Here is a 24,888-nt window from a genome sequence, read left to right on the forward strand (position 1 = left end):
CCCTACTCCGGGCATCTTCTTCCAAAGGGTAGACCCACGTTTGCTTCCATGCCAGCTGGCTGAGGGAGGGCCCAGGAAGAAGGGCAGTTTTGATGCAGGGGAATAACTTTGGAATGTGAAGGTAGGGACCAGCCTGGGCACGACAGAAAAGAGGGGTGCAGCACAGAGGCCCAGACTGTGGAATACTCAAGGTAGCCTCTCCCAAACTCCTCACCCACACTTACTCCCCTTCCCTGGCAGCTTCTCTCCAAAATCCATCAGTAGGGAGGCGAGGGAGGCTCAAGAGGGAGGTGGTATATGTATAGCTATGGCTGGTTTGCATTGTACAGCAGAAACCGACACGACGCTGTGGAGCAGTTTTCCTCCAATTAAAACACCATCGCCAAGAGGTGAAGGGCCCCTGGCCCCCACTGGCCTCCCAAGAAGCCAAGGCCCAGGGGTGTGGCCTGCCCCTAACAGGCCACCCCCTCACTTACATGCACTTACGTGTAAAATTCTTCTGCAGGGGACGTTGAGTGCAGCGTCCAGGTGATGTTATCCTCGGAGAAATAGTTGGTGCAGTTGCCAGTGTTCCAGGAGTTCTTGCAGCTGGTCCAGGGCAGCTGCTCCGTGAAGGAGGAGATGAGGTAGTAGAGGGCCCAGGCCATGATGGTGTTGTAGTAGGAGGCGATGTAGAAGGCGATGAGGCAGATGGCGTACCCTATCCCTGTGTGAGAGGGCGAGGGAGGCCACAGTTCAAGGGCAGCTGCCAGTGAGGCACTGCAGCCTGGGCACGGCAAAGGTGGCGCTGCCATTCATTTCATCCCCCAGACACTGGGACACGGTGGAAAAGTGGCCATGTGGTAAATTCCGAATTTGTATTTACAAGATCACACGTTACAGAAAATGTGTATGTGTGCTATTTTTTTTTATTTACTTCTTAAATTGGAATTATTATTTTTTAAACTTTTTATAATGTACCTGATAACAATGTGACAGTTTCAGGTGGAGAGCAAAGGGACTTAGCCACACATATACATGCATCCATTCTCCCCCAAACTCACCTACCATCCAGGCTGCCCTATTTAGTTTACTTTTAATTGCCAATTATTCTATTTTGCTTTAGCAGTCTCATACAAATTAAGCAGTCAAAACCTTACTCATTCAGGTTATCTCCTAGGGATATCTGAGGTCTAACTGATTCCAGGAGGTCCCCAGCTCCCACCCAGTGATGGAAATCATCACTTCCTTGGTGGACCCACTCACCCACCCAAACCACCCAAGCCTTTCTCTTACCTTTGAAAATCGGGCAGATTTTCGTCCATATCGAAATGCATCCATTTCGGTGGTACTGCCCCAGTGCGAGTTCCATGTAGAAGAGCGGGATCCCCCCAAAAATGGCCATTATAGTGTAGGGGAGGAGGAATGCCCCTGAGGCAGAGGAAAGACAGTTTCACTCCCTGCCCACAAGTGTCCAGGACAGCCCAGATGACCCAGATATGCAGAGCCATCTGATGCTCCAGAGCCATGAAGCCACCCTGTCCTGAGTGGCCCACACACTGCTCCCCTGTCTCAGGGCACTGCCGGAAGTTGCAGACAGAGCTCCACAGAGAAGTGAGGTTTGGGTGGCAGCAGAGAGTACGTGGGAAGGAAGCTGGGCCTAGAAGTCAACAGAACAGGCACTGGGACCAGCTCCTCGGCTAACTGTCGGGAGGACCCTTCTCTGGGCCTCTGTTTCCTCTACTAGAAGAGGAGGGTTGAGAACTGAGGTTCCCAAATGCAGCCTACACATCAGACTCACGGGTAAGCTTAAAAGCGCACGCCCACCCTGACCTCCTGCAGCAAAATTTCAGATATGGGTATAACACAGATTTTTAAGCTCCCCAAGTGATTCTGATGCAGCCAGTACATGGGCCAGTGCTTGGGACCCTGGAACAGATCTCCTGTGACAACTGTACAACAGCTGTCATAGTCTACGAGTCACTGAATTACTATCTTTGTTCATCTGTATCCTGGCTCAAGACACTTGATTATTGATGTTTGGTTATATTTCCATCATTCCACGGAGCCAGAATGCTCCCTCCTGAGCCAGATTTGTGGGTGTGCTCCCTCCTGAGCCAGAACAAAAAAGTGCAGAACTGCGCCTCACTGGAGATGCTGGTGTCTGCTGGCTCTCATGGCTGATCCAAGACCTGGAAATACCACAACGGGGATTGCTCACCTGCAGTCTGAGTTTTGGCCCAAAGGGTGGGCTGGCTGTGAGTTTTCCTGAGAACTTTCCCTCCCAGTTGAACCTAGAAACCTGAAGTCTGTGCAACTCAGAAAGGTCTCACCTAACTTACAGTCATGCTGGGTAAACCCGGCCTGAGAACAAGAACCACGTTGTGTTCTCATGGTGGCATCTGTCCAAAGGGTTTGCTTGACTGGTTTCACATAGGGAAGGAGTGTAGGGGAAACATCAGTGGTGACCCAGCCTCTTATACAATCTTCAGGCTAAAGGTGAGTCCTCCCAAGCTGGAGATAAGATGATTCCAACTTCCACTCCTCCCAGGCTGGGAGGACTGGGCTTCCTAAAGCCCCCCAGGCCCCCGCGCTGGAATGGCCATTGCAGGTAATGGGCCCAGGTCCTTAAAAGATGCAGCAAGTCCAGGCAACTCTGTGTCTGGTCATGGAGGAAACGTGGGGACGCAAAAGAACTACCCCTCAAACCTCATTTTAACTGCCCTCCTAAATCTGTTACCAGAGCCCACGTCAAATACTGACTGATCTGATTCCCATTTCTGGTCCTTTTCCTGTTCCGATAGCAAGTCCACTGTCAAAACAGAGCCCATACCTATTCACTCTGCTACCCTGCTCTGCTCTCTGGGCTCCCATGTCCATGCCTACAGTCAGCTACTAGTTTTGATAATCTATAAATAAACTTCTCTGGAGGCATTAGGGATAGGAGGAACAAGAAATCATCTCTCCTGAAAAATCTAACACTCTTGTAGGAGATATAAGGCATGTCCATATATGGGTTTGGGTTGGCATTAACATGGCTGGGTTCAGCAACAGATCTCGCCCAGACTGTGACTTTAGACTCTGGACCTGAGCTGATACCCTGAACTCACACAGGTCCAAAAGTCCAGGAGGGTCTGGGACCCTGGAGCCACTTCCCAACTTCTTTCACAGATCTAACAGCTCTTAACTTTTGTGATCAAAGCCAGTCAGCAGGAATGAAAGAACTCAGCACAGCTGAGACAACTCCTTCCTTCACGTCTCCGTGGAGAGAGGGCTTCTGTAATGCCAGGATGAGAGGAGGGGCTCTTCCACAGATGGAGCACTAATGCTGCTGAAAATCTGGTGAGGTCAGCTTCAGGGGAGCTTTCATTCAACTTCATGACCCAGGGAGCCGCAGACATGCCTAGATTTACAGTTTCGGTTTAGTGGGGATTTGTTTTCTCTTAGACTAGCTTGGCGGAGAAGGCAATGGCAAGCCACTCCAGTACTCTTGCCTAGAAAATCCCATGGATGGAGGAGCCTGGTAGGCTGCAGTCTGTGGGGTCGCTAAGGGTCGGACGCGACTGACTGACCTCACTTTCACTTTTCACTTTCACACACTGGAGAAGGAAATGGCAACCCACTCCAGTGTTCTTGCCTGGAGAAGCCCAAGGACGGGGGAGCCTGGTGGGCTTCCGTCTATGGGGTCACACAGAGTCGGGCACGACTGAAGTGACTTAGCAGCAGCAGCATCAGACTAGCTTGGGGGCTTCCCAGGTGGCACTAGTGGTAAAGAACCCGCCTGCCAATGCAGGAGACACCAAGAGATGTGGGTTCGATCCCTGGGTCAGGAAGATCCCCTGGTGAAAGGCATGGCAACCCACTCTAGTATTCTTGCCTGGAGAATCCCACACACAGAGGAGACTGGTTGGCTCTAGTCCATGGGGTCACAGAGTTGGACACAACTGAAACGACTTAGCACACACACCGGCACACACAGACTAGCTTGAAAGTCAAAGCAACCACGTTCCCAGACTCATATCAGTTAAACAAGAAAGGAAAAACATGCTGTATCTTCTGGCCCCCAAGAGGACCCACAGACCACCCCTGGGTCAGAGCCTCTGCCCGCAGCCCGCGATACTGACCCCCTCCGTTCTGGTAACAAATGTAGGGAAAGCGCCAGACGTTGCCGAGGTCCACAGCATAGCCGATGACAGAGAGGAGGAAGTCCACCTTCTTGCCCCAGGCCTCCCGCTCTGCTGGCTGAACCTCAGCCACTAGGGCGGTGGTGGCAGCCGGGATGGAGTGCTGAGTGTCGTCTCCTGAGCCAGGGTTCGGAACTGCTGAGTACCCGTTGGAGATCTGGCCAGACTCTGCCTTATCCCCAGGGGCAGGGACACCTTTCCGTAGAACCCCATTTTCCTGACAATCTTCTCCATCCTTACACGCTGATAGCTCCTTCCGGGAATTTAAGGGGGTGGTCTCCATCCTGCTGGCTAGGAGGTGATGCTGATGCCCATGGGCCAAGAACCGACCTGAATTCTTGGTGCTCAGATCTGTGGATCTCCTCAGAACTTTATATCGGTGGGACTGAGAGTGCTGTTGGAAAGGCAAAAGGAGAACAGAATTGGGTGTTTTACTTGTCTTTGGTAACTCATCATACATCTTGAACTACATCAGGTAATGGGATCACAAAGCCATCTCTTAAACAAGAGATATCCTATTTGCTACAGAAGAGTCAATAAAATCAACATTTTTCAACCCATGCTAGGTATCAAATCACAACCGAGTAATTTAAAAAGGAAAAAAAAAAAGGCAGTCGAAAATAGATAGCAAATAACCCAGGTTTTTCACAGACAGAACAAAGTATTGACTTCAATTGAAGGACTGGAACCCCACCCTGGAGTTTACCAGGGACTCAGAAGAACAAAGGTTCCACAAAGCCTCACAGAACACTTACTTTGTCTTGGATGCTATGCTGGGAAAAAAGTAACAAGCAGTTTCTGGCAGCAAATAGTCCTCTCCATCATTTAAATTGAACACTCAAAAGTATATTTCATATCAACTATAGGTGTGATTTGGAGCATAGAAGAGAGGTAAAAAGGCCACTGTTTGTTAGGCACCCCTAGCTCCTTAAGTGCAGACTTTTTCACTCTTCCAGGAGCCCAGCTCTCAGAAACCTCTGGGCAGGTCTGAGCTGCCTCTAGCTGCGTCCAGTCCATCAGTACCTCACCTTTCTGCGTTCCCCTCATGCCTCTGCAAGTCTGACTGAGCCTTAACTGGCACTGCTGCTCACCATTCATTCTTCTTGCCACTCCCAGCAACTCTTGGGGCTAATCCACTTGTTATTGTGTGACAGTGGGCGGGCAGGGTCACCTCTCATTCACGCCAGAAGAGCCAGAGAGAGAAGCGCGGAGGTTACGGATGCCAAAGTGGCTGGTGTCCGTCCCCACTTGCCTCAGGGCTGCCACGCCTTTATGTCACTGCTGTGGGCCAGGGTGCAGGGAAGTCAGCTCAGCTCCCTGAGATTTCTACATGGGTTAGAAATCCTAGCCCTTTTGGACTTTAAACCTATGCCAGTTATAAAGTAGTAAGGAGCCAGGACCTTCCAGCTAACTTTGACCTTCTGGGCTTGAACTTTTCAAACTCTGAAACAGCTTGCAGTTGAAACATGTTTCAGCTTAATTCAAATCACATTATACCTTTGTAGGAAAAGGTGTCTAGGGATGACTGCTACTGCTGTTCATTAACTGCAAATGTCTGATACGAATCTGCTAAATTTAACAGTCAGCGGTTGACTAGGAACTGGGAGTTTGCAAGCATGGCAGTGACTGTCTCCTACCCTGGAGGGGCTGTCATTGGCTCTACCTGCCTACATGTGGACGCGTAGCGACAAATGTAGTCAGTGAAGAATCAGGACACAGAGTAGTTGCCTCACACTGATGTCTATGCACATAAATATTGGTAAGGCTTAGAAAGGAAAACGGGATGCAAGTAATTAGACTTCCTTGCTGACTGTGTAGTTTCTTTCTGTAAAGTAGAAAACAAAAAAGTTAAAGCACTGATTGATTGATGCCAAAAATATTAGAGCAACAAGAGAGAAACCAGCTCTTTATAGCGAGGGGGTGTGTGTATGGGAAGTGTAGGGTAGGTGTCCTGGGCTCTACTCGATCTAACTGGCTCCCACCCCCAACTCTATCCTCAGCTCAAGGAGGCACACGTGACCTAGAGAAGGCAATGAATTTCTGACAAAGAGTGATCTAGATAAAAATCCATTCTGCTTACCTCGATGCCTCTGTCCAGCTTTCCGCATCACCCCACCCACTCCACCTTCCCCAGGACCTCAACTAGACTTGATGGACTTCTAAAATAAGAACACATCCTCTCATCCATCGTGAGGAAGCATTCACCAGGCTAAGGGAGTTTTAGTTTTTTTGGGTTTTTTGTAGAGAGATGATGAGATATCAATATATTTAAATACACAGTTAAACCTGAACTCGGCAGTCTCTGGTTGTGTTGTTTGGAGAAGGCCTCTGTACTTGCCTCTGGCCTCTATCAGTGACATGTTTTCTACATTAAACACTGAAGAACCTGAAGACCAGATGGCAGAGATAAAGAGCTTTACCAGGTGCGGATGGTCAGACGGCACCCAGCTGACACTTGCCTGTAACCCAGGTCTTTCTTTCTCCATCTTCAAAATTTTACCCCAAATTTTCTGTAGGGATGTCTTCCCAACCTTTAATGCTGCAACTTTTCTCTCATTTAAAATTGAAGCTCAAAGATCAACTGCATCACCCAACCTTCCTCCAGCACGTCCAACACGCTCTCTAGGAGGAAAACATCACCCATCTGGGAAGAACATGTTAGCGGGGGAATAACCGTTAAGCCATCCAGTGGTTCTGTCACCCTCCTGCTGCAGGAGTCCTGTGTTATTCTAGACTTTATTTACTTCCTCCCTTGGGGCACTCTGCAGGAAGTTGGAGAATGTGTGTGAGCTGGTGAACTTTGCGGGGAAAGGGTGGCAATGTATGTTCTTCAGGGTCCTCTGGGGTTCAGCCCCCAAGGATCCCGATTTCTTGGTAACTGTTATGAGCAACTCCTAAAAGAGAAATACACCAGACTGTTATTGCTGTGCATTATAATGTCTTATTTTCCTGAAATATCCCTCAGCATTAAAAAAAAAAAAAAGTTTTATCAACAGCTGAAATGGCCCACGTAAGAAAACCTGTTCAGAGGGTCCTTTAGCCCAGTCGGGACTTTAGATCGCCTCTCCCCTGAGGGTGGTGTCTCTCTATCCAGCTCTGCTTTCTGGGGTTCTCCCACCCCAATCAAAGACCCTGGGGTGCAAGAAAATAAGTTACAGCCACATGAAGCCACCAAACAGGAAGGAGACGCATGTCTCCTTTTCTTCAACTCACTCCTCTGCCTTTCAGAAGGAACCCCCTCCCAGGGACTAATCTGTCGGCCAGGAGCAGATAGATGGCGGGACCTGGGCCCCCTTCTGTCTACAGGATGCTGCCTGTGGAACCAGATTCCTTTCCCACTTCCCTGGTTCTGCAGAGCACTGACCAGCTTCTCCCCCTGAGACCAGCAGACAGCAGTAGTTGAGAGTGAGCCAGCCCAGGAATGTAGAAGAAAGAGATGTTAAGAAGGTTGGTTTCTAAGAACGCTCTCTTGAAAGCTTTCTTTTTTTTTTTTAAAGTTATTTTTACCCTGCTGGGTAGAGAGACTGCAAAGGAGGTCACTGTTACAGCTGTGACCTCCTCCTGGAGACATGAGATTCCCTGTGGCCAGAAACAGCCCCAGAAGCCTTCGTGTGTAGCTGGGATATGTGCCGTTTTCCCAAGCTGAGCAGGTGATGGGCTGTGGGTGGGTCACCCAGCTCCATGGTGGGACCACAGCCTGATGCCCAGGACCCACCCCCGCCGCCCCGCGACTCTGCACACGAGGGACCACACGGGGTGCAGGTGACAGAATGCCAAGACTTTCCATTCACAGCTGCGCTTCCTCTCAGCCCAGGGGGTGGGCTTACTCACCCCACCTCCCCACCCCTAGTAAAAAGAACTGTTACTATTTCAACTTCTCCCGATCACATCTCCATTCCTTTTGCCACAAGCTCGGTCTCTGTAGCCAAGGGAACCAGTAACTGAACAAGCAGATAATTATGGATGAGTCACGAAACCACCCAGCCTTCTGGAGATGCCCATGACCCTACTTGTCTGTTTGACCCCCCTCAGTGCATTCCAGGAAGAAACACTACAGAAATTTTGTACTTTGACTTCACGTGTCCAGATCAAAGTGAGTTCATTTCTTGGGACACTCACTTTCGTTTTCAAAAAAAAAAAAAATACATGAAAACAATGCCCCCTTACCCCCCACCAAAACCAGCATGAATTATGGGTTTACCACTGAGATAAGATTAATTATAGGTTATAGAGCCAAGTGGCAATTTGTACTCTCTATTCAGAGGGAGTCTAAAGTTCCCACGACACCAAGGATGATAGAAGTTGCAGAGCCCTGTAACACGGTACAGGGTTATACTGTGCCTATAACATAGTAAACACTAAACATATATGTTTACTAAACACAGCAAACATATATGCCTACATATGTTCAGTCAACACTGAGCCTGGCCCGCTGCCACGGATTGGCCCTAATTCAGTAGACACATACTGCCCGCCTACTATACCTAAGGCTCTTGCAGACAAGGCAGGCCTGGTCCTGCCTTCAAGGAGTCCATGGTAGAAGGCCAAAATCTGATCAGCATGCGGAACGAGGGAGAGGCTGGTGCTGCTTGCAAGTGCTGCCACTCGACCTGCTGTAAACCGAGGTATCTGCTGCCTGGATGCAGCATGTTCAGACACCTTGTGTTTTTAGCTTCAAGCTGTCCTTGCGTTTTAATGGTCTTCCTTTTGTTGCTATTGCATGCACTGCTTCCGACACAGGACCCTGGATTTTTGCTGCTTCTGGGTCATGTCTCCACAGCGCAAAATGAAGCTTTGCTGTTGTATCTGTTGAAGAGACTGTTGAGTTCTCTGAGGGGTGTGGTGTCTTAGGTCATAAGCCACTGGGACTCCTTCTCGCCTTTCAAACAATGTAGAAAGACTTCATGATCTGAACGAACTGAGTAGAGAAAATCTTGTTTTTTGGACATAAGGGACAGAAATGACTATCACAGTCATCTCCTTACCCAAAGAGTCCCTTGTAAGAGACAGTTTAACTTTCTGGAGAGGAATTAAACAGGCTACAATCCTCAGGGCCATCTGGGCCAGATACCATGAGAAAGGAAAAAGGGTCTCCGCCCAGAACTTTCCTTGGGGAAGGATAGCTTCCAGCTTCCCTCCACACAGAGGGTAAAACTGAGAGGATTAGCCATTTGTGCTGGGGTTGAAATCACTCCAGAGGCTGGGCAAAAGTAAAATTAATTGTTTAATAAAAAAGAAATGGATCTGGCATGGATAGGGAGAAATAGCCCTCCTGCAGTGAACATGAACAGGAAAGCTAGACTAACCACCTTCCTGAGGTGTCATTTAACAGTCTGTGGCATAAATCTGCACTGGAATCCCAGACCTATCACTGACTGGCTGTGTGACTTTGGGCAGGTTACTTAACCTCTCTGACCTTCCCTTTGCTCATGTGTGAAAACAGACCATTAAAATTCCTGCTCCTTAAAGGCTAAAACTGAAACTCCAATACTTTGGCCACCTCATGTGACGAGTTGACTCACTGGAAAAGACTGATGCTGGGAAGGATTGGGTGTGGGAAGAGATGGGGACGACAGAGAATGATATGGCTGGATGGCATCACCGACTCGATAGACATGACTTTGAGTGAACTCCGGGAGTTGATGATGGACAGGGAGGCCTGGCGTGCTGTGATTCATGGGGTCGCAAAGAGTCAGACACGACTGAGCGACTGAACTGAACTGAACTGAAAGGCTATTGTAGGAATTAAATAAAAGTATGACAAATGCTTAACTCAGTGTCCAGCACATGGAAAGCATCAACACATGCCAGTGAGTAGATGACCACTCTGCCATCACACATACACAACCCATTCTGCTTTTCTCACCCCAGGGAAGGAAGCTGGAGCCCCCAAGGGTCAGTGATTTGTTGCCCGCAGCACAGGTGGGCCCCCTGAGCCACCATCCCATTCTACAGGCCCTCACCTGTTCTTGCTTGTTCTTCTCAATCAGTGGCTTGGAGTCACTAGGAAACTTGTAAACAGGAGATTCCTGGGCTACTTGCTCAGAGATTCTAATAAAGAGATCCACGTGGGTGCTGCATCGTTAGCGAGAACCCAGGTTATTAGGGGCAGGTGGGCCACTGAGCATGCCCAGTGCATCCCCAACCCTGCCCCTTCGCTGCCTCTAATCATCCTATGTTCTCCAGACCTGGCTTAAGTTTCTGTCCACCTCCTCCATGTAGCTCTCTCTCACCACCCAGCCCAAGATGATCCCATCTGTAATTCCTGATTATCAAGCATCATTTATTATCCTTTTGTGTCCAGTTTCTGAGCATCTCCAGTCCATGACTTATACACTTTGGCCTCAAATACCTGCTGATCAGGTGTGTGCATGCTCCCAGCCCACAGGGTCTATTTCGGGTTTCCTGGGCTCGGGCCATGCTGGCTGGTGTGAGGCTCAGGTGAGCCTCTACTCTTTCTTCCCGGGTCCTATCCTCAGGGGGGTCTGCCCCTCTTCCCTCCTCACCCACCAGGAAGGTCTGCTGAGCATCTCTGGGGAGAAAGGACCATCACAGCAACAACTGTAATGAACTCTGGAATGGGGAAGGCCGGCATGTCTAGGGCTAAAGAGGAGCCCAGGCTGTGCTTTTAGACCTTGAACAAGTACCAGCGGGCACGCCCATCAAAGGTCTGTGTTCCAAACACTCGTTTGTGAGTTGCTGGTTTGGAACTTGCAGTGTATTTTCAACCTGCAGAAAGAAATGTTGCGAATAGTGGTTAATCTCCTAAGCCAGTTTACAAACCCCTAGTTTAACCAAAAGATACTCAAACATCTAAACTGTAAGCTGTAAAATACAGCATTGTTCAGTACTACAAGAGGGGATGGGAACTGACAAACTCATCAGAAGTTTAACGTTCTTTCTGGCTCCTGAGAAAAACTAAATTTAAGGAGAGGAGAATAAGGAGGTAGAGAGACTCGTGTATAGAATCTGTGGAAGTGCCTTTACAGGTTGAGGGCACAGATCCTTTATTACATTTAACTACACAACCTGCAGTTCTTTGCAGAAAGCTTTCATTCTGGGGCTGCCATCTGTTTTGGTGTGGACAAGGCCAGGAAAGAGACTTGGGAAACTCGAACAGGTGACGTGTTCGATTAGGCAGAATGAAGAGTATCACTTACACCTTCTAAATCTTTTATTGTTACAAGGCAATTTATGCCCTAAGTAGAAATCAAGCTTTCAAAAACACATGGGAGCATTTCCAAACGCAAGAGTTTTCTTTTCCTTAAGACAGGTGTATTACTAAACTATTTTTGTGTGAAACAGACAGGATTAGACCCACAAAGGAAGTCAAGGGAGAGAGACAGAAAACCAGCCCCAGGGACAGGGTGTTATGAAACAAGGGCGGATTTACCTGTGGCAGCTGGTGGGAGAGAGAAAGGGATTGGAAGTGGAATTAAGGACAGTATGAGTGAGGATGAGTGAAGGGGGAACGGGGGCCCTTGCTCTGGGTGGGGGCGGGGGGACAGCTAAGTGAAGGGACAGATGGGGTCTGACAACAGAGTGGAGGGGGGCACGGGGGTGCCCTAGAGCCACAAGTTGTTTGTGATTTGGGTAATGTTGCTTGAAGGTGCCTGTGCTCCTACAAGTTCTGAAATGTGTTTGACAACGTGTCACACACATGGTTCGGGGACATTCATGAAGAATCAGTTCATGGTGACACAGAATTGATCTGATTCTCAGATGCACTGAGATCAGGGCAAGAGGTTGTTTCTCATCCCTAGGAGTTGATGGTCTCAAAAAGTAACGCTCTGAGCTAAAACGACGTCACCGAGATGGTGGAGGAAATTTGAATATGGACTGTACATTCAATAAAAATATTTTATCAGTGTTAACTTTTCCAGATGTGATAACAACAGGGCTCTGGTTATGTAGGAGAATGTCCTTGTGCTTAGGAAACATAAGCTGAAGAATTCAGGGGTGAAAAAAAATGCATTTAATACACCTAAGCGACCAACCATTATAGCTTAGCCGAGCCGACCTAAAATGCACTCAGAATACTTACATTAGTCTACAGTTGGGCAAAATGATCTTACACAAGGCTTCTTTTATAATAAAGTGCTGAATATCTCAGGAGAAAAAAAAAAGGCATTCGGGGTGAAGTATTTGGATGTCTGCAAATTTTCACAGGTTCAACAACAAAATTATATATGTAGTATAATCATTCCATTAATTATACTTTATACAGAAAGTATCAAATTATATGTGTTAAATATGTAAAAATTGGACATGTGTCTAATTAGAAAGCACAGGCACAAAAGCGGCAAAATGTGGTGAATCTGGGTGAAGGGGACCGTTTCTCCAACTTTTCAGTTGAAATTTTTCAGTATGAAACACTGAGGGGAGAAAAAGAATTCTAGCCCTGGGATGGGCTGAGAAACCTCCAGTCAGTCAAAGCTCGCCGCAGCCTGGAATAGCGGATCTTCTCTCTCCCCTCTCCCTCCCGCCTCTCTCTTTCCTTCCTGCCCCAGCTCCTCTCCTCTGAAACAAGGAAAAGAGCCAGCTAACTCAGTTAGCCTTTAACACAACACACCCAGTGGAGAGAAAAGTTCAGGAGGCTCAAGTTTAAGGCCTGGCCAGGTCCTCAGGGCTGTGGCAAACTTGAACAAGCCATGGAGGACTTGGAGCAGATTGTGAACAAGTCCCCTTCCAACTCTGCCCTTCCCTGATTCTAGGGAATCCCTTGGGGGTGGGGGGAATGTTTATTTTCTTGCAGCAGCTTCCCTAGCAAAGTACAATTTTCTTTTTCCTTGAATACACCCAGAAAGACCACACAACACAAGGAGGCAAAGGCCCAGTGACTGGCTCCCTCTCCCCGAGCCCACCTACCAGCCTCCAGCTCAGGATTCACACAAAGCACACAAGCAGCTCTCCCAGGTCTGCCACTGGCCTTGTCACACCCCCCACCTCTTCCCTTCCGACCTCAAATAATTACACAAAGACCTGGACCTCAAGATCCCTGGAGACCTTCCCCATGCCACTGGCCACATGTCAGTGCCTGGGGACCCTGACCATCAAGCTGGCCCTGGGACACCGCCTTCCTGTCTCCTGTTGCTGGGGTTTCTCTCTTGCTCAGTTTGGGGGGTTAATGGAGAGCTATCCTGTCCTGGCTTTTAGAAAATTCTATAGCTTAAATACTACAGTCAGCTATCCCAAGCACCGCTGGGGCTTTCCTGGTGGCTCAGATGGTAAAAAAAAAAAAAAAAAAAAATCCACCTACAATGTGGGATACCTGGGTTCGATCCCTGAGTTGGGAAGATCCCCTGGAGAAGGGAATGGTTACCCACTCTAGTGTGCTTGCCTGGAGGTATTCCATGGACAGAGAAGCCTGGCGGGCTACAGTCCACAGGGTAGCAGAGTGTGGCATGTAACACTTTCACTTTTAAGTAACACTTTCACTTTTAAAAGAAAGATAAGCTTTCTCTGGTGGCTCCATTGGTAAAGAATCTGCCTGCAATGCAGGAGACCTGGGTTTGACCTCTGAGTCGGAAAGATCCCCTGCGGTAGGAAATGGCAACCCACTCTAGTATTCTTTCCCGGGAAACCCCATGGACAGAGGAGCCTGCTGGGCTACAGTGTGTGGGGTGGCAAAGAAATGCACACAACTGAGCACAAAGGCTTAAATACCCACAGTTGAGTGCCCCTGGTCCAGGGCTGGGTGGCAGCGAGGGAAACGCTACTGGGTTCCAGCAGAGCCAAAGAGAAGAAAATAAGGCAACCAGAGTACTTCGCACAGGCCTTATGTCCACTGGGTTCCTTACCCCATTAGACACAGGGTGGAAAAGACCTGGCTTACAAAGATGTTGCTGATGTTCAGTAAATAAGCCTTCATCTTCCCAGACGCTTACTGCTGACAAAGATCAGGCAGGAGGGAATGCCTCCTCCACTGAGAGTTGACTCGGATCATTTCTGCACATGGGCCCAGGTCAGTTTGATGAGCTCTGCCAGGTAATGGTGGAGCGGGGAGGTGGGGACCTGTGCTGGCTGACCATGGGTCTTGTGCCCACCCTAGAAAAGCAGGTCACCCTCTGACCAAGGGAAGTCATTTATGCCAGAGTTCTCTAAAATGCTAGTTTCATCTATTTTCCACCTTTCCTTCCTAGAAAGATGGCAGTTTTCTTTCCTTAGGGTTCTACTTTGTCTGGTTAAGCCCAGAAGTGGGACCCTCCACAGAAACAGGGCGCTTTATGAGACCTTGGATTCTGCCCCCAAGCCTGTCCTGCGGAACACCACAAGCTCGGGGGTGTGTGTGGGGGGGGCGGCGTGTTGTTTCTCCTGCCCCACACGCTAGGTGAAGGAGTTGCAAAGGGGATTCGAGGAGTCCGGGAACTCAGGCCCCTGTTGGTTGGACACGGCTGAACTGCAGAGCTTAACTTGTGCATGTCTGCGTGCAAAGCCTCGGCCCTAGAGTGAAAGCCATGGGTCCCCAGAGGACCCTAATCTGACGGAAACATCCGGGCAGATTGTCCCGGCCCTCAGGCATTTTGCACCATCATTTAAACTCAAGTTTGCTTGAAGCAGAGAAGCGAGGGCCACAGAGTGGGCAGAGGGGACTGGAGGAGACATGGACATCGGTTATGCAGGCCCCACCCCTCGCTTACAGCTAAAACCTCGACACCAGAGGGGTTGGCCTGACGGGGAATAATTAAGGTCTGAGGTACCTTCTTAAACTGACAAAACAGGACCGTATAGTTTTCCCTTTGGCCGCCCAGTCATCTTTACTTAAAAAGTCAACTCATGATCATATCCTGTTGATTCATTAGGCCAAATTAAACTTCAGGCAGCCCTGCCTTTGTTCTCCCAAATGATAGTGTTTGCAGTGTATGAAGGAGAAGAACGGTCACTCACTGGCTGAATGTCTGGCATCACTTGCTATTCTCTTTGAATGGAGATATCTAGAATGTTTCTGCAAGCCCGCTGTGAGAGACAACACTCACAGCCAAGTGCCTCCTTCCACGGTCACCCCAACCATTTGTGACCCATTGACATGCCTCTCCGAGTGTCATCAAAATGCTCAGAACACTTAAAAAATTCCCCAGAGAGAAATTTCTGAGGTTTTGTTGATTGCATTAAAACTTCAATGTTTTAAGTTTGAAACTTAAAACCCCCACCCTGCCGCTCACCCCTAGTATAAATATTTTTTAAGCAAGGAGACGGAAAGCAATGGGTTTGAATATCTGTGCTGGGGTCACATACAAAATGTCCTAGATGGATCACTTGAGTGTTGAGGGGACTTTTGATTAATTGTGAAGCAGTTTCAACCCGCTCCTATTCAGGTTCAGGGGGAAAAAAATGAAAACCTGGGCCCCAAACAGCTTGCACAAACCTCTTAAGAACCTGCCTTCTCCTCCATGCTAGAAGCAGCCACCCTCACCGCAGTCTGCAGGCAGGAAAACGTCAACCTTTGCGCACCCGTGGCTTCACAGGAAAGCGAGTAATGGGGGGAGTAAAAGCGGTGTGTTTCTCTCCGCTCCCCAAACATCCATGTGCCCACTTCATTAAGCTACAAATCCCAATGTTGCTTTCTTAGACATTTTCCCCATGTCTAATGTGTGTTAAGGCAACACACATTAAATATTTGATCTCCTTTTACTATGATGAGAGCTAGCAGGCTCATAAATAATCCATTAACCTGGTTCATTTTTCTGGACAAAATTGATCATAAAAATACTAACACAGAAGCCTTTTTACGGTCTGACTCTTAGAAATACCATCCCTCTGAAATCTTTAGAACCCCAACTGAAAAAAAATAAATAAAATTCATTACACAGAAGACCCAGGGCAAAAAGAAATGTGCTTCTTAGTGTTCTTTAGCTCCAGAGAGCCTTTGAGAAAACAAATTTGAACGTACACATTTTTCAAGCAACTGATGGGCACACACTTCAACCATGTAGAACAGCTCGCTGGAGTTCTGGGTTTCACATGAATTCTCAATGACTGAGCGTGCACCGGCTCTGCGAGCGAAAACCACACAAGCGTACGGAGACTCGTCCCACTTAAGTGTTATTCGGAGATTTCTTTAGATATTTAGATTTATCCAGATATTGTGTCCAGCAGGGCTCCCCGAGGAGATGCCTGCACACAGCCCCCTGCACGCGATGGCGGTCAGCGAAGAGCAAACAGAAGCCCTGGGTTGAAAGTAAAGCAACTTTTACCTCCAAGCTCAGGACCTTCCTGGGTAACTGGGGCCGCCCCCCAGGCCTCCGGGGAGGAAGGAGCGCTCCGAGCGTATGCAACGCCCGAGTCCCCTGGTCCGACTCCGTGCGCACCCGCCCTGCCCAAACCCCCGCGCCGGCCCCCGGGAGTGGGGGGGCCTCGCGGGATGAAGTTCTGGAGAGAAGTGGGCCAGAGAAGCCAGGAGGAAAGCGGACCCACCTGCCGGGAGTCCGCGGAGGCTGGTCCGGGGCTTCGGAGCGGGCCACCCTCGCGCCGTCGAGGCACCCGGGCGCCGCTGCCTGTTCCGGCGCCGGCGCGGCCGTTATTTGTACTCTCGGCCCCTCACATGGTCTGATCTCTAGATATCCGCCGCCAAAGAGCTCTTTAAGAATTTTTGCGTCACTTTGAGCAGCAGAAACTTTACGTTTCCCCGCTGCCGCCGCTCTGCCTTCCTCCTGGGGATGGGGAGGGCTGGGGGGGCGGGCGCTCCGGAGAGTGGCGGCGGGGAGGGGGCAGGCGTGGACGGGGAGCCAGAGACGGGGGACGTGAAGGACCCACTACACTCCCACTACACACGCACGCACACTCGCCCCGCAGAGGACCGCCCGGGGCGGGCAGCAGGCTGAGCGGAGACAGAAGTCCTAACCCCTCGTGCTCTTTGAGCTCGGCGGGGAGGAGCTGCTCCACAGCCCACAGGTGCAGTTCCTCCCCCAGCCAATAGCTCCCGAAATTTTACGTGTAGGTTTCAGCTCGGTATCACTTTCTCAGAACCTTCTCTCTGGACCACGGACACCTTCCCTCATCCCGAATCCGGCCCTATTTTTCTTCCTGGGACTTAGCCCCTGGCTCTCCGTCCGGCTTCACCGCTGGGACGTGAACCCAGCCAGGAAGAGCTCAGCTGAACTCTCGTCCAGAAGGACCAGAAGGAATTAATTCCTCGCCATCCCCGGTTCCTCCCATACAGCCCAGCCTAGTAGCTCAAGGTAAATAACTAGCAGAAGAAATGAATGAAAGCACTTCCCCACCTTGTTAACCAGCTACAGTGGAAAGCAGTATGAGAACAGAGGGTGTGGGTGGCGATCTGGTAAACGTGTGTGCCTGTGGTGTTGGGCGAGGGGGTGAATTGTTAACATTTTAATTATCTGAAGAAAATCAACAGGAGCCTATTGTGTTGAATCATGTCAATATATTACTTTGATAATTTTAAAAACTTAAGTTTAAAAATAAACTTAATGTTAAATTATCTTTTCAGTAAAATTATTTTTTACATTTGAAAGAAACAGATGCAATACTTGCTCTGGGATGTCCCTGAGGCTGAGATGGGCGGGCAAGGGCTGACCCGCCTACTTCTTCCCAGAGGCCAGGGTCCCAGTCAAGTAGAAGGCAGAAAAGAAACAGCAGTTACAAGTGTGCAACCCCTTCCTCCCCGCTCCCCACACCCGGTACTTGGACTGAACGGAACCCAGAAAACTGAGGGAGAATCCGGCTGAGTAGACCTGGAGTCTGCAGGGACCGAGTTGAAACAACCTTCACTGGGCGTGGGCGGCGCCCCAACCTGGGAGGAATCGGTGTGAGATTCGGGCGCCACCTAGACGTCAGGGTGGGGATTGCAGGTAGAGCGGGGCTGGCGACTCCCGGGTCAATTTGGGCATTTCATCCCTGGGTCAAATCCTGGGATGAGAGGCCCACGTCAGGCAGCCCCTCCTTCAGATGGACACCGTGTGTGACCACTGTGTGAACGAGTGTAACAAGTGTAAGGTGTGGTTCTGAGGAGGGCCTGGGAGGGGACTGGGACCCCAGCCCTTGGCTAAGACTCTTGTGTCCACCCAGGCTGGCCTCCACGTTGGCTCAGTGTGACCTTTGAACACCATGCCAGAGTCGCACGAGCCTGCTGGCCACTCATGACCACCTTTTGAGACCCTAATGCCCATTCTTGCCCACACCCCCCTCCAGCCCCTCTCAGAGCTGCTTTCTTGGGTGTGCTGCTGACCTAGACCACGGGGCCTGGGTGAAACCCCAGCTCTGACCCTGTAGTCTGCACGGGCTTATTCCCCAACGAGGAAGTTCCTTCTCGGCTGGTATGACCTTTGGCTCCCTGGTGTGTAAAATAGGGATCACGAGGGTGGTGGGCACCCCCGGGTGCCGGGCAGAAAGGGGCTGACGTGTGCAGTAGCATCAGTGCCCTCTCCGGCTGAAGGACACTGCCCACCCACCCTCTCTCCTCCGCTGGCCCGGGGAACCAGCCTTCTCCCCTCTTAGTCTCTGGCCAAGGAGCATGATCAGAAATAGCCGCTGGGATTACACAGACGCGCCCTCTCCCTTGTTCCTCACGGCTTCCCTGGAGGAGTCCGTGAAAAGTTGTTGCAGATGGGGATCTACCCTCTACACAGGTGCTTTCTCTTCTCCTCCCCATGGGTGTCGTCCCACAGAGACCAGGTGGCCTCCGCTGCCCCACTTCCGCCTCAACAAACCCAGACTCTCGCTTTCCTAAAGCACAGCTTTCCCTGTCTTGCTCCCCATGCTCATGCCACACCTGCCCTGTCTCTCCCCAGCATCCAGACTCACTCCCAGCAACCCCGCTTCTTTTTCCTGGGACATAGTGTAGTTTAGGTGACAGGGTCCATGGTCAACCATGCGCGGGGACAGCACCTCCAGGGCAGGATTTGCTGTCACTGTGAGCCCTGGGCTCGTCCCCATAGGGTTCTACCTAGAAGCCCCCCAGTGGAGCCTGTCTCTGATCCAGGTGAAGCAAGGCCAAGGGGAGGGGAGGGAAAGCCCTTCAGGAGTGCCAGGGGTGGGATGTGCAGGGGGTGTGGGAGAGGAATGCCCCAAGGAAGGCAGACAACGTTTGCAAGTAGGTGATGTGTGTCCTTGGTCACTTTTTCCTGGCCCCGGGTCTCCCATTCCTTATGAGCTACTACATCTGCTAGACAAGACCCTTTTCCCCCAAATTTGACAGGTGTCGTGACTACTGTATGCTCTATGATATCTTTGGGTCAAGGTTTCTGGTTTTACTTCCTTCCTGTGGGATCCCCTCCCCTGATTATAAACACTTTCGCCGTTACCACGGTCTGGAAGGCAGCTGTGTTTACCTTCCATCTTGGCAGAGAAGTTGAAGCCAGGAGAAGCACAAGTACCAGGACACCCCCACCCCCACCCCAGCTACACACAGACCTGTGAGAGCCCTCAGATCTTTCCTAAATGCCCACCTCCTCCACTGGGCTCTGAGTTCCCAAGGGAAGGGGCTCTGCCTCTCTCCAGATCTTAACACCCATCCCTGTGTCATCACACAGCACGCCCCACACACAAGTGGTGGCAATGGACGGTTAGGGAGATGCCTTCTACTCTTCAGTTCAGTTCAGTCGTTCAGTCGTGTCCGACTCTTTGCGACCCCATGAATCACAGCACGCCAAATCACCAACTCCCGGAGTTCACTCAAAGTCATGTCCATCGAGTCGGTGATGCCATCCAGCCATCTCATTCTCTGTCGTCCCCTTTTCCTCCCGCCCCCAATCCCTCCCAGCATCAGAGTCTTTTCCAGTGAGTCAACTCGTCGCATGAGGTGGCTAAAGTATTGGAGTTTCAGCTTTAGCATCAGTCCTTCCAATGAACACCCAGGACTGATCTCCTTTAGAATGGACTGGTTGGATCTCCTTGCGGTACAAGGGACTCTCAAGAGTCTTCTCCAGCACAGCAGTTCAAAAGCATCAATTCTTCGGTGCTCAGCTTTCTTCACAGTCCAACTCTCACATCCATACATGACCCCTGGAAAAACCATAGCCTTGACTAGATGGAACTTTGTTGGCAAAGTAATGTCTCTGCTTTTTAATATACTATCTAGGTTGGTCATAACTTTCCTTCCAAGGAGTAAGCGTCTTTTAATTTCATGGCTGCAATCAGCATCCGCAGTGATTTTGGAGCCCAGAAAAATAAAGTCTGACACTGTTTCCACTCTTTCCCCATCTATTTCCCATGAAGTGATGGGACCAGATGCCATGATCTTTGTTTTCTGAATGTTGAGCTTCAAGCCAACCTTTTCACTCTCCTCTTTCCCTTTCATCAAGAGGCTCTTTAGTTCTTCTTCACTTTCTGCCATAAGAGTGGTGTCATCTGCATATCTGAGGTTATTGATATTTCTCCCGGCAATCTTGATTTCAGCTTGTGCTTCCTTCAGCCCAGCGTTCCTCACGATGTACTCTGCATATAAGTTAAATAAGCAGGGTGACAATATACAACCTTGACGTACTCCTTTTCCTATTTGGAACCAGTCTGTTGTTCCATGTCCAGTTCTAACTGTAGCTTCCTGACCTGCATACAGGTTTCTCAAGAGGCAGGTCAGATGGTCTGGTATTCCCATCTCTTTCAGAATTTTCCACAGTTTATTGTGATCCACACAGTCAAAGGCTTTGGCATAGTCAATGAAGCAGAAATAGATGTTTTTCTGGAACTCTCTTGCTTTCTCCATGATCCAGCGGATGTTGGCAATTTGATCTCTGGTGCCTCTGCCTTTTCTAAAACCTGCTTGAACATCTTGAAGTTCACGGTTCACATATTGCTGAAGCCTAGCTTGGAGAATTTTGAGCATGACTTTACTAGCGTGTGAGATGAGTGCAATTGTGCGGTAGTTTGAGCATTCTTTGGCATTGCCTTTCTTTGGGATTGGAATGAAGACTGACCTTTACCAGTCCTGTGACCACTGCTGAGTTTTCCAAATTTGCTGCCATATTGAGTGCAGCACTTTCACAGCATCATCAGCCGACTTAAAGGGTGTAAGAAGCAGCACTTTGGGGACTGATGAGTAAATCATGAAATAGCTGACCCTGGAGAATTGCCCAGCAGTGAAAGGAGTGAGGCGGTTTTCTCTGTGTATTGAAATCACTGTAAGCATGTAGAAGAAACTGGGAATCTTAAGTGCTTTGGAGGGAAAGGACATTAAGGGTAGGAGGGAACCCTCACTTTTCCACTGTATTACCTTTCATACTACTTAAATATTTGTCATGTTGGTAATACTGTTCTACAACTTTTCCAGAAAAGCTTCACTTAAAAAAATTTGTAATAGTTAAAAAAAAAAAAAAGAGGAAAGGACTTCCCTGGTGGTCCAGTGGTTAAGACTGCGCTTCCAATGCAAGGGGCACAGATTCAATTCCTGGTTGGGGAACTAAGATCCCACATGCCGTACCGCATGGCCAAAAAATAAAAATGAACAAAATAACAATAAGAACAATAAAATAATTTTTAAAAAGAAAGAAAAAGAGAGGAGAAAGAAAGAATACAGAAAGGGGCCCCAAGCTATGGCAAAGCAGGGGAGAAGCCTGGAGGATTTTCAGGGCAGCTCCATCTCTTGCAGTGCAAACTGTTTCCTTCCCAAACGGGGCTGAATTACTCAGTACCACTGTAGGTTTTTTTTTTTGTTCCCTTAGGAAGGAGGCAAATATATTCTCTCTAACTTACTAATAAGGATGCTGTGAGCCAGGAGATGACATCCAAGGCTTTGCTCAGGGTCTGAGCAAGAGGGACAGAATTATTTTTAGAAGCCAGGTTCTCTGCTTCTAGCCCCTGAAGTCACGCCTCTCTCCTCCCTCCCACTCCCAGCTTTCTTGGTCTGCTCAAGACGACAGAACACTCACCCTCTCTTTAGCTCTTCTTCCCCTCCAGGAACTTCAAGATAACTGGGGCCTCTGCATAGAGGGAGGTTTTTCCCCTGTCTCTTCTTGGAAAACTAATCACCCTCATCCTTGATGTCTGTGGTCACTGTGGTCAGAAGTTAAATTAAAATGGGTCAGTTTTTCTTTTCCTTCTCCAACTTCGAGCCCTTTCCTAACTATGATGACATTTACTGGAAAACTTCACTCACAGCAAGTCATCTGCTTTTGCCACGGGCTCATGTATATACATCTTATTTTGCAAACTACACGATAAAGTTCTGAAGGGCAGGCAATTGCTTTAACCCCCAGAAGGCTCAGTGACGGACACATGGGAGAAGCTCCATGAGAACTGGTTGTTACCAATAGCTCCCACCTATCGAGCCTCTATCTCCCACGCACATTATCTGCCTCCTCTTTTCTTTTCCTGCTGCTGCTGCTAAGTCACTTCAGTCGTGTCCGACTCTGTGCGATCCCATAGATGGCAGCCGACCAGGCTCCGCCATCCCTGGGATTCTCCAGGCAAGAACACTGGAGTGGGTTGCCATTTCCTTCTCGAGTGTGTGAAAGTGAAGTCGCTCAGTCGTGTCCGACTAGTCGTGACCCCATGGACTGCAGCCTACCAGGCTCCTTTGTCCATGTGATTTTCTAGGCAAGAGTACTGGAGTGGCTTGCCATTGCCTTCTCCGACTACATGGGTAATATGCGTTTTTCAACCCTTTGGCTGTATGTTGTGTTATTAAAAAGAGATTTTAGTTTTTCTCCTTTTTGAGCTGTGACCTTTCCTATTTAATACATTTCAAAAAGCTTTCAATAAAGATGGTATGGAGACCGAGTCTCAGAGAGGGTCGGTGACTGGTCCCTGCCCGACATGGCTCCAAGCAGCTCAGCCAACCCTCCTGCCTGAGTCCAAAGTTGCTGGGATTCTCCCTCTCCTGGGTTGACTTTTTCTTTTAAAAATATTTTGATTTATTTTGGTTGTGCGGGGTCTTGGCTGCTGTGCGCAGGCTTTTCTCTAGTTGTGGCAAGTGGGGGTAACTCTCCAGTTGAGATGCACAGGCTTCTCATTGCAATGGCTTCTTTTCTTGCAGAGCACAGGTTCTAGGGTGCATGGGCTTCAGTAGTTGAGGCTCCCTGGCTCCAGCGCATAGGCTCAGTAGTGTGGCGCATGGGCTTAGTTGCTTCGAGGCACGTGGGATCTTCCTGGACCAGAGATTGAACCTGTGTCTCTTGCAATGGCAAGTGGATTCTTTATCATTGAGCCACTGGGAATCCCTGCTGGGCTGATTTGAAGCCAGAAAGGTGCAGGCAGTGAGAAAAGTGAAGAAAACCTTTGAAGCTTTCTACCTCCCTCTTCTACCCCCCTAAGGCCAGTCACCCTGAAATCTAGACCTTCCTGTTAAGCACTGATGTACGAAGATCCCCAGGGGCTTTATTCTCATTCTACTCGTCCCTCCTGAGCAAGTTAGTGCGAAGCCCACTTCAGATATACATAAACACTTTTAACTGAATACAGCTGTCAGAATATAGGGCATTTTCCATCAGTCAGTCAACCATATTTACCATGAGCCAGGCTTGTGAATCCAGTGACGAGTAAGACGAAGCTGCTGCCCTTGGGAACTGACAGGAAGTATCAAACATAAACAAAGAAACAAACAAGAATTTCAGAAAGTGATAGAAGAAAATCGACCCCAGAGGCAAGGGCAGAGGTGGTGGAGGCAGTAAGGAGGCAGCTGGCTACTCAGGTGAGGTGACGGCCTTGATGTTCGAGCCATGACCTGAATCATAAGAAGCCAGCTTTTAGGCTGAGGGAACAGTCTTAGGATGAGGGAACAGCTAGGAGGCGGGAATGCGCTTGGTGTGTTTGAAAGACAAAGCGGGAGTTGGGTGTGACTGTCTGATGCTGGGTGAACAAGAAGGGAAGGGAGGAAGTTGGGTCTGGAGAGGTGGGCAGGGGCCCCAAGGGAGGAGGCTGTTGCTTCTGTCACTGAATGTGTCCATGTGGAACTTCAAGGATTCCTTATCCATCTTGGAGAAGTCTAAACAAGATGACCGCTAAGGGCCCTCTCGGGTGAGAGGCAAGTGGGCTGCAATTTAAGTCAAGCACACTCTGATACTTTCCACCATGTACCCGCCCTGTCTCAGCCACTCCATTCTTCTGCAAAGCAGATAATTTTTAAAAATAAAACAAAACATTGTCTTAGGATAGGCTGAGAGATGGTTCCAGAGCCCACTCCATCCACTTTAAGAGGAGCTACTAGATAGTTTTTCTAAAGGAGTAAGCAAGAGAGAGAGAGAGAAGGCAGGTGGTATTCAAACTGTACCAAGGAAGACAAACGTGCCAAAGGGCTTCCTGTCTTCACACAGTCCTGTTTACAAATACCTGTGGCTGCCATGAATAGGACAGTCCCCCTCTCTCTTCCTTTCCCTCTGTGGTCATGTGTAAAGGGTTTGAATTTTGAAAAGGAAAAAAGAACAACTCTGGCCAATTGATTCCTAGTTTTCAAATTGTGTCACAGACCCCAAGGAAGTAGGGTCATCTTCATGAAAAGCAGCAATGGTTCTGAACAAGCGGTCTCAACTATGGGGATGCTCATCTGATATTACTTACAAGGAAAAAGAAATCTAGCTTAATCAGTGACTGTGGCCAGTCAGCAACAAGTTTCACCCAGGCCACATGATCAGAGAAGTGGGAATGAAAGTGCAAGTGCCCTGGAGCTGCCAACAGCAAATGAGAATTCAGTGGCTCTTTGACAACAAACCGGAGCATGCTGATGGATCCACAACCACATCCTGGACGAATGATGTCTCATCATCAGGCCCTGGCTTCTTGGATGTGTAGGGTCAGCATGACTCTACATGTCTCAAGAGGGTTCCTGGAGCTGGCA

The 24,888-nt window shown here is 49.2% G+C and overlaps 1 protein-coding gene across 1 annotated transcript in view; it reads right to left on the reverse strand.

Moving 5' to 3' along the window:
• The window catches only part of SLC6A4 (solute carrier family 6 member 4), a 37,682-nt gene extending 20,825 nt beyond the window's left edge, over nt 1-16,857 (reverse strand). Inside the window, exons 1-5 of the mRNA XM_088828749.1 lie at nt 16,578-16,857; nt 16,054-16,330; nt 4,104-4,557; nt 1,276-1,410; nt 487-706 (exon numbers count right to left, since the gene is read on the reverse strand). Coding sequence (XP_088684875.1) covers nt 487-706; nt 1,276-1,410; nt 4,104-4,557; nt 16,054-16,092 — 848 coding nt within the window. The 5' untranslated portion in view covers nt 16,093-16,330; nt 16,578-16,857. The remainder of the gene's footprint in view (nt 1-486; nt 707-1,275; nt 1,411-4,103; nt 4,558-16,053; nt 16,331-16,577) is intronic.
• Between the last annotated feature and the right edge of the window lie 8,031 nt (nt 16,858-24,888).

This window comes from Moschus berezovskii, chromosome 20 (genome assembly GCF_049115385.1).
Source record: "Moschus berezovskii isolate FMDL1 chromosome 20, NW_MosBer_1.0, whole genome shotgun sequence".
NCBI classification, from domain to species: Eukaryota; Metazoa; Chordata; class Mammalia; order Artiodactyla; family Moschidae; genus Moschus; species Moschus berezovskii.